This window comes from Pezoporus wallicus, unplaced genomic scaffold (assembly GCF_028554395.1).
Source record: "Pezoporus wallicus isolate ANWC-B61680 ecotype Strahan unplaced genomic scaffold, APGP_CSIRO_Pwel_v1 contig_6814, whole genome shotgun sequence".
NCBI lineage: Eukaryota > Metazoa > Chordata > Aves > Psittaciformes > Psittacidae > Pezoporus > Pezoporus wallicus.
Window position 1 is genome coordinate 2,140,790 of NW_026639755.1, and position 19,739 is coordinate 2,160,528.

Consider the following 19,739-nt stretch of genomic DNA (forward strand, 5'->3'; position numbering starts at 1 on the left):
GAGACAGATTTTGCTGGTGATGACAACTCTTCATTTTATCTTTTTTCATCAGACCATAGGCAGGAGGCCTAATTCAGGTGAATAAAGGAAAAGTACCGAGGACAGAGGAGCTTAGGGTAGGGAAGAAGATTCGGACAGTGATTCTACCTGGGACCGTTATGTGGAAAGTGCATCCCTTTGTGGTGCTTGTCACGCAGTTGTGCAGAAAGCCCAGGTTTGAGTAATACTTAACTGATGCATGCCTTATTTATCAACATCGTGATGTGCTTCTAACCTAAATTTGAATGTATCTGGTAGTACATAGAGTATTAGTCAGGCAATAGCGTATAAAACAATTGTTAAAGTAACTTTTTTCTTTTTTTTTCTCTGTAGCAGGCATCTGCTGCCAGGACCTGTTTGGCATCGTGGGAGAAAATTTTACTTTTCCAGTGAATATAGAAAAAAACCCAGATGAAATAATTTGGACGAAAAACAAGGATAAAGTGGCTGAATGGGAAGGACAAAACACGACGTATTTTCCTTCTCTCCGTAACAGAAGCTTCCTTAATGAGGAGAATGGCTGCTTGACTATATTTAACTTGCAGAACAGTGATGCTGGCGTATACGTATTGGAGTACTTCAGTACTCAGAAAGAAAGTTCTCCCTTAACCTTCACACTTACTGTGCTACGTAAGTAGTGGAAGAACTGCATGAAGAACTTGCACCACTTTATTTGCTTTAAGAAGGCTAGAAAGGGGGTTGTTTATTTGTCAGGGAAGCGAATGGCAACAGTGGGAGGCTGTTCTTTTGGCTCTGTTAAGTTGCTTTGGCACTTTAAACAGATTTCCAAAGGTGGCATCTAATTCATGTGCCTGTCATTGCTCACCTTGGAATGATTTCTTGAATGAGTATAGATGGCACGCTGTGTACTTTCAGGTAGATAACCAAACTCTTTGAGCAAGCTCACCCAAGTTATCCCAGGCATTAGTTGTCTACTAAAGATGTTCCTTCAGGCATACTATACATAGTTAAATATCTTTGGTATTATCCTGTGCAGATCTAGACAGCTTTACATTGAGAAATGTATTTGGCCAGTGTTTGTATTAATCCTCTTGACAGCGAACCATGAGGAGTCTTGAACTAGGCACAGAACCACCACAAACAGGGCTGCTTTTAGAAACAGATTTCTCACAGATGTGCGTGAGCACACACACGCACACACACACACACACACACACACACACACACACATATATGTTTTTATCTATGCACCCTCCTGCTGCTTTTGTTGTCTGTGCTAAAATTCAAGGTGGTTTATTACCAAAGTAATATAGTATGGTCTTTGTTTTTCTTTTTTCTTCTTTCTAGCTCCCCCTTCAAAACCTGAAGCAAGTTGCAATGACAGCGGGGATGCCTTTGTGTTGAAATGTACAGCAGATTTCCCAAAGCCTCTGCATTACACGTGGAAGTTGAATGGCAATCCACCAATCGTTCGTCACATCCCAGAAGTTTTCATCCCTAAGAAGGATGTTGGTGCTTCCACGAAAGCTGTGTGCTTCATTAAGTTCTCTCAAACGGAAAAGAGCTCTGAAATCTCTTTGACTCAGTGCTTTTCAGGTAAAAAAAAGTAATGAGCCCTCCACGGGCTGCAGGTGAATATCTGCTCCACCGTGGACCTCCATGGGCTGCAGGGGGATATCTGCTCCACCATGGCTCTCCATGGTGCAGAGGAGTCTCTGCTCTGGTGCCTGGAGTACCTCCTCTCCTTCCTCCTTCTTCACTGATCTTGATGTCTGCAGGGCTGTTTCTCTTGAACATTCTCACTCCTCTGTCTGCTGTTGCATGTCAGTTTTTACCCGTTCTTAAATAGGTTATTGCAGAAGTGTTACCACTGTTGCCGATGGGCTTGGCCTTGGCCAGTGGTGGGTCCATCTTGGAGCCAGCTGGCCCTGGCTGTCTGACATGGGGGCCGCTTCTGGCATCTTCTTACAGAAGCCACCCATAAAGTCTCCCTGCTACCAAAACCTTGCTTGCAAACCCAAGAGAAGATATTTGATGAAATTTTATTTGGCTGATTTCTGGCTCAGCCTTTCATAGGCCAAAAAATGGGGTGGGCATTGACTTTCAAGTGGTGATGTGCCTTTGCTGTACTAAGGAACTTAGTGTCTAACTACCACAGCTGATGTAGGGTTTTGCTAATAACTCATTCTGGTACATTAATTTCTTGAGGTTACTTTTTAAAAACCAAATACCTATAAAGATACTCAGGGTTGTATCTGTTCTGAAGTAGTGTAGCACACAGTTGCTTTCTAACTGACCAATCCTTATTTTATTTGTTTAAAGGAGACAGCCATCACAAAAGAAGCAGAGATGGTCTTATTGCAGCTTTTGTTATTTGCATGGCAGTTGCAGTAATAGTAGCATTTCTATGCGAAAGAGGTATGTATAGTACTTCCTAATGGAGCTCAACATGCTTCAAGATGACTGAACGGAGTTTCTCTAGAATGTTAGGAAGTTTCTGACTCTGGGATGTATTGTAAACACAGCAGAAGAAACCAGTGCAACTTAGGCAAGGGCAATAGGTTTGAAAGAAGTAATATACTAAACTTTGTGCATTCAGACACTGGGCTCTGTGTACTGGGAAATGTTGTAGTTTGTATTTGTGTATTTCTCCTTCAGACTAGGTGTTTCATTTGCTATGTGTTTCTATTTACTGAGTATTTATGGCCTCCCATTCCTATCCAAGTGTGCCTTCACTACCTTTATTCAGAGTATCATAAAGCTTGCCCTCAAGATCTATTTATTGCTGGGACAGGCCTATACCAAGTCCTCTTAAATATCTTGTGCTGAATCTGATCCAACAACTTGCTGTGCTCAACTCATACCCATGAGACAGGAAGCTACCAGTTGGAATAGTTAAAGCATAGCGCTGTATCTCAAAGAGTTTGGCCTGCATGATAGCTAGGTGGTGGCGATAGAAGTAATTTCGTCAGCCTAACAGATTCAGTGGCAGCATGAAGAAGTGAAATCAGCTTGCATCAATAATTGTGAATCCCTCGATTCCCAAGGGATATAGTTGAAGTGCAGGTTGACCTGCTTGGAAAGAATTTCGCTGCAGTTGTGTAAGATTTTTTAGATGTAAAACTGTAGGTAAATACGTAATAACACTTTCTCATTGCTGATATGTCTGTAAAGCTTATGTAGATTAGGTGATACTGAGAACTGTTGCTGAACTTTGAGTCCATCTAATGATGGCAATCAACTTTTCTATGTTGGAGAAGCTTGCTTTAGTTTACCATAGCTCAAGCATACTTTACTCTGACTCTAGGGAGATCTGTCTTTACTGTAGATGGATGAAAACTGTTCCACAGAGACTATCGTTTGTAGGATGGCTTGAACCAATCTAGCCACTTACTATCACTAAAAGTGGAGGTCTTGCTCTTTGGAACAGCTTTAGTATTCATCTCACCCCTCTGAGCCAGTTAAGCTAACTCAAGTAGCAGGAAAGTGACTCAGCAGAAAAACCTGGGTCATTGCCCATGAGACTAATAGGTTAAATCAGATCGTGAAGGGCTCTGAAGGGCACTGAGCTGACATACTGGAGGGGTGGGATGCTGGTCAGTGACGGAATCAAAGGTAGAAGGAAGGGCAGGAGACGGGAAGGGGCTAGGGGGGTGAGAGAGGCTTTTGCAGGGATATCAGGACAGGCTGAGATGTGCCTATGAAATGTGTTGCATGAAGCTGTTACTTTCTCACACTGTGAAGATTTGCTGCACTTTGAGCCCGCTGATTTCCCAGAGCTGGAGCCTTTGACAGTACTGGCTGCTCTACATAGAGCATAGCTAGTTTTAAAGTACTTGACAAATAGAACATCTGTGAAGAAACAAAGTTTTGGTGGGATGTGAAGTTAGGTTAGCTCTAGCAAATAAACTTGGTGAGGGAAGAAAGGAACGGATGGAAAAAGTAGTTTTGTTATTTGCAAAATGAAAGCCGTATCCTTATCACAGTCTGCACCTTGCTCAAAGGGGGCAGCGGAGCGGGAGGTGTTGATCTCCTCTCTCTGATAACCAGCAATCATTTTCAAATGTGAGAAAACATGGATGAGCGGAAGGGTGGGAGTGAGTTAAGACTGATGAGAAGAAACCTGACTCAGTGATGTAGATGAAACTGCCAATGAAACTGTCATGAAACAAGGCAACAGACCTAAAACAGGGCTGTAGAGCTGGAGAGGAGGCTGTGGTATCCAAGGCAAATCCTGTTAGTTGCCAGTGGGTAATACTGAAGACCAAATGATGTAAGTTGGCAAATTATTCCTGGCCTATGTGATGTGCTGCTTTGCACAGGCACACACTTGGCCAAACCGTGCTCCTATGTCGCACTTAGGTTTAGCATCTGAAATGGCTGTATTATGTAATGTCAGGGCATCATATGTAACTGTGCTTTCTTTGGTGCAGTTTGCAAGCTCTGTGGGGACAGAACATTTTGCATGTTCTGTAGGGAGTGTGAAACCTGATGCTTGTTGCCACAGCTATAAAATGAGGAGGATGCTAATTTCATATTCAGGCCCTTACTGCATAGACACAAACAGCAGCACCCCACCAGGCTGCCTTCTCAATCACGTTCTTCAGTCCATCAAGCTGGTATAAATCACCCATAGGTAAAGCAGTAAACCTGCTTGGGTTTTAAAGATATAAATAAAATATACCTCAGGCCTATACAGGAACCTTGTGAGAACTAAAATAGGGACATAATTCTCTTTCTTATTGTCTACAGAGATGAGTACCATGTGTTACCATATGCTGCTCTCCTAGACTGCTGGCAGTTTATCCTAGATTGGAGTGATGCTGAGCTAGAGACTAGCAGAAGGGATGGGTAGGGCTGTCGAAACAGGAGCAAAGACTGGATGATGCTGGCTTGGCACATCCAGTTGGTTCCTTTTTTACTGTTTGTGTACACCAAGACAGACACACTGATGTGAGCTTTGTGTATGCTTTATTGGTTATCAGCCTGTTTAGATGTTGATGCATGTTGCATGGAGCGAGTTAAGTTGGCAAGTAGGGCACGTAGTCTTGAACTAGCTGGGTTCTAACTTCCTGCACTGCAATTTCCCTTTACTTCCAGTTTCCTTGCTTGTCAAATAAGAGCTCTATTTGCAGTCCTCAAAAGGGAAAACTCAAAAAGCATCTGGTATTACTGTGTGGAAGAAATAGCAGCAGCATCACATTCATGTGTGGTGGTGCACAGTTGGTACTAAGACTGTACCTCAACCTTTGCATAAAAGCGGTGTCTTTAATACCTAGTTAAGTGATCTAAAGTCATGGAGTCAGGACAGCCTCACACCCTACCAGCTGCTTAGCAGGTGGCTGGCAATAAATGAGTAAATGTTCTTAACGTGCTGCAGTTGCAGGGAAATGTTTTTAACCATATACAGATAATTTGGGTAAAATGGCTACTGGCTGTCAGATACCATGGTTCGCCTACCTGTTGTAATTGGATTGCTTTGGATCATGTGAAATGTCTTAATTCATCTTATACTTTATTAGTATTTAAAGCCTGCACTGTGTATAACCAGTTCAGTTTCCAGAAGAGAAGACATAATAATTTACCTGTGTGCTTTTCTTTTGCTTCATCTCTTAAATCATAAGCAAAGAATTGCCTTGTGGAACAAACAAGAATGGAAGAGAAGCTGTAGAATTCAACACTGAAGAAGCTTCCACCTTTTCTCTTGGAGGTTTTCCAACAAGCACTGAAGTCATCCATAAAGTGGATGCTTTGAAGGCCAGCTGAACTGTTTCCAGTGTCTGCTCTTTTCTTAGAAGGGACAGTGACACTAACACGAAATGTAAGAGTTAAGGTCTTTTTCATCACATGTAGAAACTAACAAAGACATGTTCATTTACATGAATGTAGATAAGTCAAAAACTGTTTAGCTTTCTATGCAATGTTAGATCACTACTTGTTTACAGACAGAAGGGCAGCTGATCTTCAGCAAACCCAGGTGCCTTTTCTCATCTCTGGGTTTTTTTCTAGAACTTTTGATATTTTTTGCACTTTTAAGGTTCCTTTTTTGTCTTAGCTTCTGCTTCACAGTATTCTAAAAGAATGTCAGTCTACCCATTGCTATACAAAGAACAATATGTTTTTAGGCTGCTTGTGACTGCAAAGAAAACTTGAAAACTGAAGTCACTGAAGCTCAAAAAGAATCAAAGATTAAAAAGTACCATGTTAATACAGCCCAGGATGCTGTTGGGTGCCTTTGCTGCCAGGGTACACTGCTGGCTCTGGATACCGGAGAGGGACTTTTCATCAGGGACTGTAGGAACAGGACAAAGGGTGGTGGGTTTAAACTGAAACAGGAGAAGTTCAGGTTCAATATAAGGAAGAAGTTCTTCCCTGTGAGGGTGGTGAAGTGCTGGAACAGGTTGCCCAAAGAAGTGGTAAATGTTCCACCCCTGGCAGTGTTCAAGGCCAGGCTGAACAAACCCTTGGGCAACATGGTCTACTGTGAAGCGTCCTTGCCTATGGAAGCGGGGGGTTGGAACTGGATATATATTATTATATATTATATAATATAGACTGTAGAATCATAGAATGGTTAGGTTTGGATCATCCAGTTCCAACACCCTGCCATGGGCAGGGATGCTTCACATTAGAACAGGTTGCTCCAAGCCCCATACAGCCTGGCCTTGAACAGCAACATGGGTGGAGAATTCTTAAATAAGCTAAAAAAGCTCTGTCGCATCTTTTTGTAATACATACTTAAATTTCTTACACTTTAAATTTTGTAAATGATCCCCAAAACTAATCATTAACTTGAAATGATTTATTTATTTGTATATTTAAGTCGCAACCCCTTCTTCACTGCACCCTCAATGGATTTTCCACTGCACCTTCAATGATGCTGTCTACCTCTTTGTGAGAAGTTTCCACACAAAGATGTCCTTTGTCATGTGTATCAGGGAAAGGGTAAAACTGTAGCTTGTCTTCCTGCTTGGACAAAGGCTTGCTTTCTGTTATTAATATGGAAAATAATGGTGGAAAAAAAATGGTTGTTTGGAGGAATAGGCTAAAACTGCTCCCAGAAACTACCAGTTCATCCGGTACGCATCATTCTTCCTGTGCAATTTAAAACTTAAAAGGCATGCAGAAGTCTTATATAGGGAGTGGTTTTGAAAATTCCTTGACACTTGATACCGTTGACTTTGTTTCCAAATAAAAAAAAGCAACAGCCTTCAAAAATAGTAAGCGGTTGGGGTTAAGTAACCACCACTGCTGGAAATCTTTAGCATAATTCATGCGATTTTGGAGCTTTGTCCAAAGTAGAAAAGCCCAGGCTAATGTAAGACCAAAAACTACAGGCTCTACACTGTCTCACTGCATGTTTTCACCCACTCACTTTATACAGTGTCCTGGTTTCAGCTGTAACAGGTGTAGGTTTTTTTCTCCTTCCTAGTGGGTGATACAGTGCTGGGTTTCAGCTTCAGTCTGGGCATAACGCTGATAGCAACAGCTGGAACATCAGTGTTTTTAGTAATGTTTACCCCCCCCTCCTCACAAGAAGCCTGGAGGAAGCAGAGACAGGACACCTGACCCGCTGTAGCCAAAGGGCTATTCCATACCACAGCATGTCGTGCCAAGTATAGGAACTGGCGGAGTCCCTTTGAAGGGACGATCGCTGCTTGGGTTGGGCTGGGTATCGGTTGATGGGTGCTGAGCAATTTTATTGTGCATCACCTGTGTTTACTGATGTGTTTCCTTTCCCCTTTTAGTTTCATATTCTCTCCCCTTGTTATTTATTAAACTCTTCTTATCTCAACACGTGGGGTTTTATGTTTGTTCATTTTTTTTTGCCAGGAGGAGGGGGGGAAGTGGAGGGTTTTGCAGCATGGTGCTGATTTATTGACCTGGCTTAAACTGCAACTCACAACATCTGCTGTGTGTGAGAAACTTCTACACAGTGGTAGAAGTACAGATGTTCACAGAATCATGGAATCAACTCGGTGAGCCTGCCCTCTGACACCTTGGAGTCCCTGCTCATGCTGATGGTGAGACCTGGTTGGTAAAAATGACAGAAACTGAAAATGAGTAGGAGCTGCTGCTGTGAGTACTTCTGGTCACAAGACACACCATAGCTGGTTCCTTACTTTCCTTTTCATACTATATTTAGCCTTCAGCAGCAGTGCCTGAGGAAACATTGCTCCTCATTAATGCCAGAATAAATGAGAGCTTTTTCATGGGCTTTCAATTCCAGTGCCAGTTGGGGATAGTGGGAGATAAATACAGAACCCAGGAATATCTCTGTCCTTTTGACTCTTCCAGGAAATTTAAGCAAGCCCAGTATGACCCATTAACTGAGAAGAAAAGCATAGCCAGCAGCTGCAGTGGCACTGACCCATGAGGAGAGCATATCCTAGTCAGGGATTGTTTCATTCCCCAGGTAGGGCTTCCAGGGAAGTTCCGTTAGGGAATGTTAAGTCATATTGTTGGAGGTGGGAGTGGGAGACAATGGGGAGCATTTGTGTTGCTGCCTGTGGGTTTCTACAGTAGGTTTATGCTGCCCGTGTTATTCAGGGTGCTTTCTCAATGGTTTTTGGCAGTTCTATAGCACTGAGATGTGCTGACAAGCAGAAAAGATGTTCTGCTCCAAAAGCAGCTGCATGTAATGATCTGAAACTCCTGAAGGTGAGTCTACAAAATGTTCCGAGATCGTGCTAGTTGAGAGGCACAACAGAGATTAAATATTTGATCAGAGTGCCATTCCCTGCGCCTGTCCTCCGTATCACAGCCTATGGGGCTGCTCAGAGAAATGCTGCACAAAGAACGGGTGCCTGAAAGTGTTTATTTTTTCATAAATTTTGTATGCCCAGTCCCAAAACAGAAGAAAAAGTTGAGGAGAAAAAGCAGGTCAGGTAGAACGGGAGGGTCTCAATAGGCAGCAATGGTTGCCTTGATCCAGGAGATGTAATTGCAGACCTTAGTGTAAACCCCAGGGTAGCCTTTCTGGGCACATCCAAGACCCCAGGAAACAATGCCCTGGAGTTGCCCGTTGCAGACCACTGGACCGCCGGAATCCTCCTGCTCATATGAAGGATATGCATGGTCAGCAAGTGTTACCAGTGTCAGTGATGAGCCAGAAATCACTGACACCTGAGGGAGCCCCATCCTGGTTTTTCCATAGAGAAGTTCTACAAAGGCCAGTTCTGATTAGCACTCTACGTCTGATGCTACTGTGCCTGCTTTAGCTCCAAGCACCGCACAGCTAAGGACGAGGAAGCTGCCTGTTTCTGACAGATGCAGTCCTTGGCAGATGATTAGGCTGTGTTTGTCTTAAACATTATTCTGCCAAGTATTTCCAGGGAGCTTGGCCCATGTCAAATGCAGAGCAATTGCCAGGTACGGCCGTTGGCCAGACTGCCTGGTGTATTGGCTAGTTCATTTTAGTAAGTCCAAAACTAACATTTGTGTCCTAAGCTCTAAAGTCCCAGTGGTTACTGTTCACTCTCTGGTGCAGTGCTCCTCCTTTTTTAATAGCCTGAAGTGCAGAAGGCTGCTTCTAGAAATTTAGTGCAGAGTGTTAGTGCTGTCTGAGAAGGAGGCAATGACTGAGTGTTAGAAACCCAGCCTCACGCACTAAGGAACTTCGTTCCTACGCCTCCACTGGTGTTAAAAAAAACAATAACCTTCAGACATGGCAATGCAGTGAGTCTAGTAATTCTCTAGTAGTAAAGCCTCTTCTGTTGGAAAAAGGTGGGAGAGAAACGTAGGTGAAAGGAGAGGCAGATACTTTACCTGGCAGGAGTCTTTTCCTCCCTCCAGGAATCCTACACATATCATGTTATCTGTAATATCCCCAGGGTAGGCATTGCTGCATGCACTTGAGGAGAGTACAGGAGCCTTCAGGCACTGCAAGGTATCTGGATATGCACCTACAAGAAATAGGGATCGATGGTTGGTAACATCTCTGATTTAATTTCAGAGCCTGGAAATGAGCTGTCTGAGCAGAAAAGGAAGCACCAAACATCCTGGTTCTGCAGTTGTCACTTCTCCTCTGAACAGTAATCACAGCATGGATGGAGCAGGTTTTAGTCATGGGTCCACAGTTCTCCATTGCAGCCACACTGATTTTTCAGGTACTGTATTGGGTTTTCATGGTAAAGTTTTGGTAGTGGGGGGACTACAGGAGTGGCTTCTGTGAGAAGCTGCTTGAAGCTTCCCCTGTGTCCAACAGAGCCAGTGGCAGCTCACTCACCACTAGCTAAGGCTGTGCCCATCCACAACACCGGCACCCTGCCCATGGTAACGTAACCCTGAAGGGGGGGGGAAAACCCTGCACAATTGCAGTGGGAGAGTGGAGGGATTATATGTGAGAGAACCAGCTCTGCAGACACCAGGGTCAGTGAGGAAGGAAGGGGAGGAGGTGCTCCAGGCACCAGAGCAAAGATGCCTCTGCAGCCTGTGGTAAAGACTGCGGTAGGGCAGGCTGTCCCCCTGCAGCCCATGGAGGTTAATGCTGGAGTCGATACCTCCCTGCAGCCTGTGGAGGACCCCACGTTGGAGCAGGTTTGCTGCAGGACTTGTGACCCTGTGGGAGACCCACGCTGGAGCTGCCTGTTCCTGAAGGATGCACCCCAAGGAAAGGACCCACACTGGAGCAGCCTTTTCCAGAAGGACTGCACTCTGTGGAGGGGACCCACCCTGAAGGAGTTCATGTGGAACTGTAGCTCATGGGAAAGACCCACACTGGAGGAGCTCATGGAGAACTGCCTCCCATGGGGGGACCTCATGGTGGAGAAAGGGAAGAGCATGAGGATGGAGCAGCAGAGCCGTGTGATTAGCTGACCACAGCCCCCATTCCCTGACCCCCTGCACTGCTACAGGAGAGGAGGTAGAGAATGTGGGAGGAAATTTAATCCCAGGAAGAAGACAGGGCTGTGGGAAAGGCTTTGGTGGGCACCTGGCATCCAGCTCTGGTCAAGCACCACAGTCTGCTAGACAATCATCAGTTGTCAGGTCGGGAGCTGAGAGCTACTGTGAAGCACATATACTGGAGGAAACCTGCGCTTCAGGAAAACCATCCTCTCGCTGCTGCAGCTTCAATTGTCCCCAGTGGATTAGACACCAGTCACTGTCCACACCTCTGACCATTGGTGTAAGAAAACAGAACTCTCTTGCAGTCATTTGAGACCACAGTCCCATATTTATGTCTTGCGCTCAGAGAAGCGACAGCTCCATTGACATCAGTTAAATTGCTTGTGCTTGGCACTGCACAACTGAGAGCTCCAGACCACAAAATCTATGGCACAAAATCTATAACATTGTGAACAGCACGTGGATGACTTAAGTGGTTCCACATATATAACACAAAACAGAGGAAGCGCGTTACAAAGGCTTGCCTTTAAAGTAGTCACATGGTTACTGTCCTACAGGGACTTACCACTCAAAAAGACCTGTCCCACACCACTCATCTGTTCTTTACCCTGCACTTTTAACTGTGAGTTAAATGTCTCCCAGGCCCTCATGGTGCCATACATGCCCACAGGGTACTCACTTCCACTGCTGCGTGTGTTTCCCCAGCCAGAGATGAGGCATTCGGTGCCTGCGGTCACGCAGCTGGTGGGCAGAGAAACTGTTTGTACAGCGTCGTTGAGCTGGGCTGGTGTGGCGAGTTTGATGAGCATAATGTCATTGTCCAGCGTGTCGGAGTTGAAACCAGAGTGACGGATGATTTTAGATGCTCTGATCACCTGCTGTGTCGATTCTTTGAGTGCCAGGTTATGTTTTCCAAGCTGCACTTGCATGGGACTGGAAAACAGAAAAATGGAATACACTTTATGGCTGCCGACAAGTTAGAAGGAACCTCCCTGTCACCTTATGCACTCACTGCAACACAGCTGTCGTAATAGCTGTTTTTGTGCAGGTTACCTTTCTTGTCCTAGGAATCCACACTGAGATCTTACCCATTCCCAGTTCCAATGGTGAATTTCTGCAGGTTTATTTTGTTGAGCTGAGACAAGTTGTATGCATTACCGTGCTTTATACAAGCATTTGGGGGAAAGACAAACTGTCACCCTGAGCTCGTTCCTCTCCCTCTTCTCCAGTGCCTGAGTTTTAGCAAGATTAATGGAATCCATAAGAAATCACAGCCTGTATCTTGCTGCTGGATGGTCACACTGTCATTTCAGAAAGTGCTCTGCATTCACAGTAACGTTTCCAGAAGTGGAAACCCCCTTATGATGCTTCAGCCCAGCTTTCTGAACGAGATGCCCATTCCTTGGACGGCATCACTTACATACTTGGATCTCACAGCTCCGAATTCCTGCTGGAAGTGAACTGGGAGAAAGAAGTAGGTTACAGAAGATCATGGTTTTTGCACTTACTACTTGTATCAGTGAGCCGCTGTCAAGACCCACTGGCTGTTGATCAGGGAGCCTCCACAGAAGTGATACCCAGAGTTCAGGGACACCTGAAATGGGACGGAGTTCGCTGCACAGGTGTAGCCTCCGACAATCTTGTCATCATCATCATCATTGTTGACGGGGAAGGCAACTGGGAGATAAGAGGTAAGAGATAACTGTCACCGTCTAGCATAAGGAATCTTGTACCCCTGTGACTGAAGCATCTCACTTGCCCATAGTCCAATGATTTACTGTGACTTTAGGACTTCATGGGCCAGAGGTTGTGTCTTTATACTTCATAGAGCTTAATAGAGAGCCTGTCTGTTTTTGAAGCTGTGCACACATTTCAGTACTCCTGGGCCAAGAACCCCTATGAAGTCATTTCGTTCCCCATTTTGAGACACAAGCAATTATGATCAGAGGCAGCAGACAAAGAAGTTGCAATGCTCTCCCTTAAAAGTTTTGCAAGTTGAACCTGGGCTTCACTTTCCCCCTGTCGAACACCTTCCAAACTTGCTCAGGAAATGAGCTTCCTTAGGAATTCCAAAAAGAGAAGTAAAAAGTATACTCACCTGCCACGCCAACAAAGGCGACAAACAGTATGTATTTCATGATGGTGACACAGCCCCACGGCCCGACTGGTGGACTGGAAGCATGAGCTGCTAGAAATACGTTTTTCGAAACGGCCTTATCTCTTGTCCAAGGTTTTCTCCAGGCAAAAAGTACACAGTGGAAAATTGGAAGATGCAAATGTGGGGATTGAGAGGCATTGGTAGAAGGTGCAAACCATAGATCAGTTAATCATAAACCTTTCCTCATAGGGAGCTATTCTAAGTTATTGTAGATGGTGCCCTTCAATTTAAAAATACATCTGGGCTTTGGAAGATGTGTAGTGGTTCGGTTGTCTCATTCTTCTTTGCAGCAACTTTTGAGAGCAGCCCTCAAACTCCTCCAGGGAGGAGGGTCACAAGAAGGCTGGAGGAAGCAGAGACAGGACACCTGACCTGGTGTAGCCAAAGGGCTATTCCATGCCACAGCAAATCATGCCCAGTATAGAAATTGGCAGAGTCCCTTGGAAGGGATGATTGCTCCTTGAGCCAGGCTGGGTATTGGTCAGTGGGTGCTAAGCAATTCTATTGTGCATCACCTGTGTTTACTGATGTTTTTCCTTTCCCCTTTTAGTTTCGTATACTCTCTCCTTTTTATTTATTAAACTCTTCTTATCTCAACACATGGGGTTTACATTTATCCATTTTTTTTGCCAGGAGGAGGGGGGGAGGTGGAGGGTTTTGCTGTGCGGTGCTTATTTTCTGGCCTGTCTTAAACTGCGACTCACAACACCTGCTGTGTGTGAGAAACTTCCACCCACTGGTAGAAGTACAGATGTTCACAGAATCATGGAATCAACTTGGTTGTAAAAGACCTTTAAGCTCATCAAGTCCAACCTTGACTCCAGCACTGCCAGGGCTGCCACTAAGCCATGGCACTGAGGGCCTCGTCTCCACGGTGTGTGAACACTTCTGGGGACGGTGACTCCAGCACTGCCCTGGGCAGCCTGTTCCAATGCCTGAGCACCCTCTGGGGAAGGAATTGTTCCTGATCTCCGGTCTAAATCTCCACTTGTGCAGCTTGAGGCCTTAGCAGTTTTCAAAGCAAAAGTGAAGCTTAGGGTCCTTTTGGTATTGTTGTTTCTTTGGGTTTTGTGATGGGTAGATTGTTTTTTTCCCCGTAGGGATGTGAAGGCAGACATTTAGGAGAATAACCTGATGTGACTTCCTGCCAGCTCTGGCAAAAGCATTTGCAGTGCCATTCCTATGTCCCTCTCTCCAGATGTCCATTGCACAGTAACTAAAGAAGAATAAACCCTTTTTCTGTGAAAAAGTGTGTGTCAGGAGAGGCAGTTTTCAATAGCAAAGAGTTGAGGCTCACTTGAAATGCAAGCAGCTACTTGTGTCTTGTGTGAAACTTAAGTCCAGAAAATGTTGACTGCACTCCAGAAGTGAGCCTGCCCTCTGACACCCTGGAGTCCCAGCTCATGCTGATGGTGAAACTTGGTTGGTGGACATGACAGAAACTGAAAATGAGTAGGAGCTGCTGCTGTGAGTACTTTTGGTCACAAGACACACCATAGCTGGTTCCTTACTTTCCTTTTCATACTATATTTAGCCTTCACCAGCAGTGCCTGAGGAAACATTGCTCCTCATTAATGCCAGAATAAATGAGAGCTTTTTCATGGACTTTCAATTCCAGTGCCAGTTGGGGGTAGTGGGAGATAAATACAGAACCCAGGAATATCTCTGTCCTTTTGACTCTTCCAGGAAATTTAAGCAAGCCCAGTATGACCAATTAACTGAGAAGAAAAGCATAGCCAGCAGCTGCAGTGGCACTGACCCATGAGGAGAGCATGTCCTAGTCAGGGATTGTTTCATTCCCCAGGTAGGGCTTTCAGGGAAGTTCCGTTAGGGAATGTTAAGTCATATTGTTGGAGGTGGGAGTGGGAGACAATGGGGAGCATTTGTGTTGCTGCCTGTGGGTTTCTACAGTAGGTTTGTGCTGCCCGTGTTATTCAGGGTGCTCTCTCAATGGTTTTTGGCAGTTTTATAGCACTGAGATGTGCTGACAAGCAGAAAAGATGTTCTGCTCCAAAAGCAGCTGCATGTGTGTCCTGGGTTTAGCAGTAGCAGTCATTTTTCTCCTTCTTGGTAGCTGGTGCAGTGCAGTGTTTTGACTTTCGGCCTGGGAACAGAGCTGATAACACCGATGTTTTGGTTTGGCCAAGGACTTTGTGAGCCTCATGCTCTGCCAGGGAGGAGGGGAAGCCAGGAGGAAGCAGAGACAGGACACCTGACCCAAACTGACCAAAGAGGTATTCCATACCACAGCACGTCATGCCCAGGAGGTAACTGGGAGTTAGCCGTAAGGGCTGGGAGACTGCGGGGTTGGAGGAGGTATCGGTCGGTGCTTGGTCGGGCTGGGGTGGGCGAGTTATCGGTTGGTTGGTGGTGAGGTGTTGTATTATCTTCCCTTGTTATTTCCTTTATCATTATTATCATTGGTGGCAGCAGTAGTGATTTGTGTTATATCTTAGTTACTAAACTGTTCTTATCTCAACCCGTGGGAGTTGCATTCTTTTCGATTCTCCTCTCCGTCCCTCTGGGAGTAGGGGGAGAGCAAGAAGGGGGGGAGTGAGTGAACGAGTTGTCTGGTTTGGTTTAAACCACGACAATGTGACGGTCTGAAACTCCTGAAGATGAGTCTACAAAATGTTCTGAGATCGTGCTAGTTGAGAGGCACTACAGAGATTAAATATTTGATCAGAGTGCCATTCCCTGCGCCTGTCCTCCGTATCACAGCCTATGGGGCTGCTCAGAGAAATGCTGCACAAAGAACGGGTGCCTGAAAGTGTTTATTTTTTCATAAATTTTGTATGTCCAGTCCCAAAACAGAAGAAAAAGTTGAGGAGAAAAAGCAGGTCAGGTAGAACGGGAGGGTCTCAATAGGCAGCAATGGTTGCCTCGATCCAGGAGACGTAATTGCAGACCTTAGTGTAAACCCCAGGGTAGCCTTTCTGGGCACATCCAAGACCCCAGGAAACAATGCCCTGGAGTTGCCCGTTGCAGACCACTGGACCGCCGGAATCCCCCTGTGCATATAAAGGATGTGCAAGTGTTACCAGTGTAAGTGATGAGCCAGAGATCCCAGAAATCACTGACACCTGAGGGAGCCCCATCGTGGTTTTTCCATAGAGAAGTTCTACAAAGGCCAGTTCTGATTAGCACTCTACGTCTGATGCTACTGTGCCTGCTTTAGCTCCAAGCACCGCGCAGCTAAGGACGAGGAAGCTGCCTGTTTCTGACAGATGCAGTCCTTGGCAGATGATTAGGCTGTGTTTGTCTTAAACATTATTCTGCCAAGTATTTCCAGGGAGCTTGGCCCATGTCAAATGCAGAGCGATTGCCAGGTACGGCCGTTGGCCACACTGCCTGGTGTATTGGCTAGTTCATTTTGGTAAGTCCAAAACTAACATTTGTGTCCTAAGCTCTAAAGTCCCAGTGGTTACTGTTCACTCTCTGGTGCAGTGCTCCTCCTTTTTTAATAGCCTGAAGTGCAGAAGGCTGCTTCTAGAAATTTAGTGCAGAGTTAGTGCTGTCTGAGAAGGAGGCAATGACTGAGTGTTAGAAACCCAGCCTCACGCACTAAGGAACTTCGTTCCTACGCCTCCACTGGTGTTAAAAAAACCAGTAACCTTCAGACATGGCAATGCAGTGAGTCTAGTAATTCTCTAGTAGTAAAGCCTCTTCTGTTGGAAAAAGGTGGGAGAGAAACGTAGGTGAAAGGAGAGGCAGATACTTTACCTGGCAGGAGTCTTTTCCTCCCTCCAGGAATCCTACACATATCATGTTATCTGTAATATCCCCAGGGTAGGCATTGCTGCATGCACTTGAGGAGAGTACAGGAGCGTTCAGGCACTGCAAGGTATCTGGATACGCACCTACAAGAAATAGGGATCGATGGTTGGTAACATCTCTGATTTAATTTCAGAGCCTGGAAATGAGCTGTCTGAGCAGAAAAGGAAGCACCAAACATCCTGGTTCTGCAGTTGTCACTTCTCCTCTGAACAGTAATCACAGCATGGATGGAGCAGGTTTTAGCCATGGGTCCACAGTTCTACGTTGCAGCCACACTGATTTTTCAGGTACTGTATTGGGTTTTCATGGTAAAGTTTTGGTAGTGGGGGGACTACAGGAGTGGCTTCTGTGAGAAGCTGCTTGAAGCTTCCCCTGTGTCCAACAGAGCCAATGCCAGCTCAGGCACCACCAGTTAAGGGTGGTGAGAGATACTTGAGTGGCGCCCTGCCTATGATAATGTGACACTGAAGGAGGGGGAAACCTTGCGCAATTGTAGTGGGAGAGTGGAGGGAGTATATGTGAGAGAACCAGCTCTGCAGACACCAGGGTCAGTGAGGAAGGAAGGGGAGGAGGTGCTCCAGGCACCAGAGCAAAGATGCCTCTGCAGCCTGTGGTAAAGACTGCGGTAGGGCAGGCTGTCCCCCTGCAGCCCATGGAGGTTAATGCTGGAAGGGCATGAGGATGGAGCAGCAGAGACGTGTGATTAGCTGACCACAGCCCCCATTCCCTGACTCCCTGCACTGCTACAGGAGAGGAGGTAGAGAATGTGGGAGGAAATTTAATCCCAGGAAGAAGACAGGGCTGTGGGAAAGGCTTTGGTGGGCACCTGGCATCCAGCTCCGGTCAAGCACCACAGTCTGCTAGACAATCATCTGTTGTTTGGTTGGGAGCTGAGAGCTACTGTGAAGCACATATACTGGAGGAAAACTGCGCTTCAGGAAAACCATCCTCTCGCTGCTGCAGCTTCAATTGTCCCCAGTGGATTAGACACCAGTCACCGTCCACACCTCTGACCATTGGTGTAAGAAAACAGAACTCTCTTGCAGTCATTTGAGACCACAGTCCCATATTTATGTCTTGCGCTCAGAGAAGCGACAGCTCCATTGACATCAGTTAAATTGCTTGTGCTTGGCACTGCACAACTGAGAGCTCCAGACCACAAAATCTATGGCACAAAATCTATAACATTGTGAACAGCACGTGGATGACTTAAGTGGTTCCACATATATAACACAAAACAGAGGAAGCGCGTTACAAAGGCTTGCCTTTAAAGTAGTCACATGGTTACTGTCCTACAGGGACTTACCACTCAAAAAGACCTGTCCCACACCACTCGTCTGTTCTTTACCCTGCACTGTTAACTGTGAGTTAAATGTCTCCCAGGCCCTCATGGTGCCATACATGCCCACAGGGTACTCACTTCCACTGCTGCGTGTGTTTCCCCAGCCAGAGATGAGGCATTCGGTGCCTGCGGTCACGCAGCTGGTGGGCAGAGAAACTGTTTGTACAGCGTCGTTGAGCTGGGCTGGTGTGGCGAGTTTGATGAGCATAATGTCATTGTCCAGTGTGTCATAGTTGAAACCAGAGTGACGGATGATTTTAGATGCTCTGATCACCTGCTGTGTCGATTCTTTGAGTGCCAGGTTATGTTTCCCAAGCTGTACTTGCATGGAACTGGAAAAGAGAAGAAATGGCATATATTTATGGCTACCAACAAGTTAGAAGGAACCTCCCTGTCACCTTATGGACTCACTGCAACACAGCTGTTGTAATAGCTGTTTTTGTGCAGGTTACCTTTCTTGTCCTAGGAATCCACACTGAGATCTTACCCATTCCCAGTTCCAATGGTGAATTTCTGCAGGTTTATTTTGTTGAGCTGAGACAAGTTGTATGCATTACCGTGCTTTATACAAGCATTTTGGGGAAAGACAAACTGTCACCCTGAGCTCGTTCCTCTCCCTCTTCTCCAGTGCCTGAGTTTTAGCAAGATTAATGGAATCCATAAGAAATCACAGCCTGTTTCTCACTGCTCAATGGTCACACTGTCATTTCAGAAAGTGCTCTGCATTCAGAGATGTTTCCAGAAGTGGAAACCCCCTTATGATGCTTCAGCCCAGCTTTCTGAACGTGATGCCCATTCCTTGAACGGCATCACTTACATACTTGGATCTCACAGCTCCGAATTCCTGCTGGAAGTGAACTGGGAGAAAGAAGTAGGTTACAGAAGATCATGGTTTTTGCACTTACTACTTGTAGCAGTGAGCCGCTGTCAAGACCCACTGGCTGTTGATCAGGGAGCCTCCACAGAAGTGATACCCAGAGTTCAGGGACACCTGAAATGGGACGGAGTTCGCTGCACAGGTGTAGCCTCCGACAATCTTGTCATCATCATCATCATTGTTGACGGGGAAGGCAACTGGGAGATAAGAGGTAAGAGATAACTGTCACCGTCTAGCATAAGGAATCTTGTGCCCCTGTGACTGAAGCATCTCACTTGCCCATAGTCCAATGATTTACTGTGACTTTAGGACTTCATGGGCCAGAGGTTGTCTCTTTATACTTCATAGAGCTTAATAGTGAGGCTGTCTGTTTTTGAAGCTGTGGGCATATTTCAGTACTCCTGGGCCAAGAACCCCTATGAAGTCATTTCGTTCCCCATTTTGAGACACAAGCAATTATGATCAGAGGCAGCAGACAAAAGAAGTTGCAATGCTCTCCCTTAAAAGTTTTGCAAGTTGAACCTGGGCTTCACTTTCCCCCAGTGGAACACCTTCCAAACTTGCTCAGGAAATGAGCTTCCTTAGGAATTCCAAAAAGAGAAGTAAAAAGTATACTCACCTGCCACGCCAACAAGGGCGACAAACAGTATGTATTTCATGATGGTGACACAGCCCCACGGCCCGACTGGTGGACTGGAAGCATGAGCTGCTAGAAATACGTTTTTCGAAACGGCCTT

At 45.7% G+C, this 19,739-nt stretch overlaps 2 protein-coding genes across 2 annotated transcripts; one reads left to right on the forward strand and one right to left on the reverse strand.

Moving 5' to 3' along the window:
* Positions 1-362: 362 nt before the first annotated feature.
* LOC130602810 (lymphocyte function-associated antigen 3-like) lies at positions 363-3,617 on the forward strand (the record flags this gene model as incomplete). Its single annotated transcript, XM_057416038.1, has 4 exons — positions 363-669; positions 1,348-1,596; positions 2,240-2,248; positions 2,323-3,617. Coding segments are annotated over 4 exons (681 nt in total), but the record flags the coding sequence as incomplete, so codon positions are not given.
* Positions 3,618-8,833: 5,216 nt separating this feature from the next.
* LOC130602753 (transmembrane protease serine 9-like) lies at positions 8,834-19,739 on the reverse strand. The gene is given in 10 exon segments (XM_057415951.1): positions 8,834-9,054; positions 9,769-9,905; positions 11,528-11,781; positions 12,357-12,525; positions 12,947-13,163; positions 15,871-16,017; positions 16,730-16,901; positions 18,185-18,457; positions 19,031-19,199; positions 19,622-19,739. Coding segments are annotated over 10 exon segments (1,728 nt in total). The 5' UTR covers positions 19,662-19,739; the 3' UTR covers positions 8,834-8,904.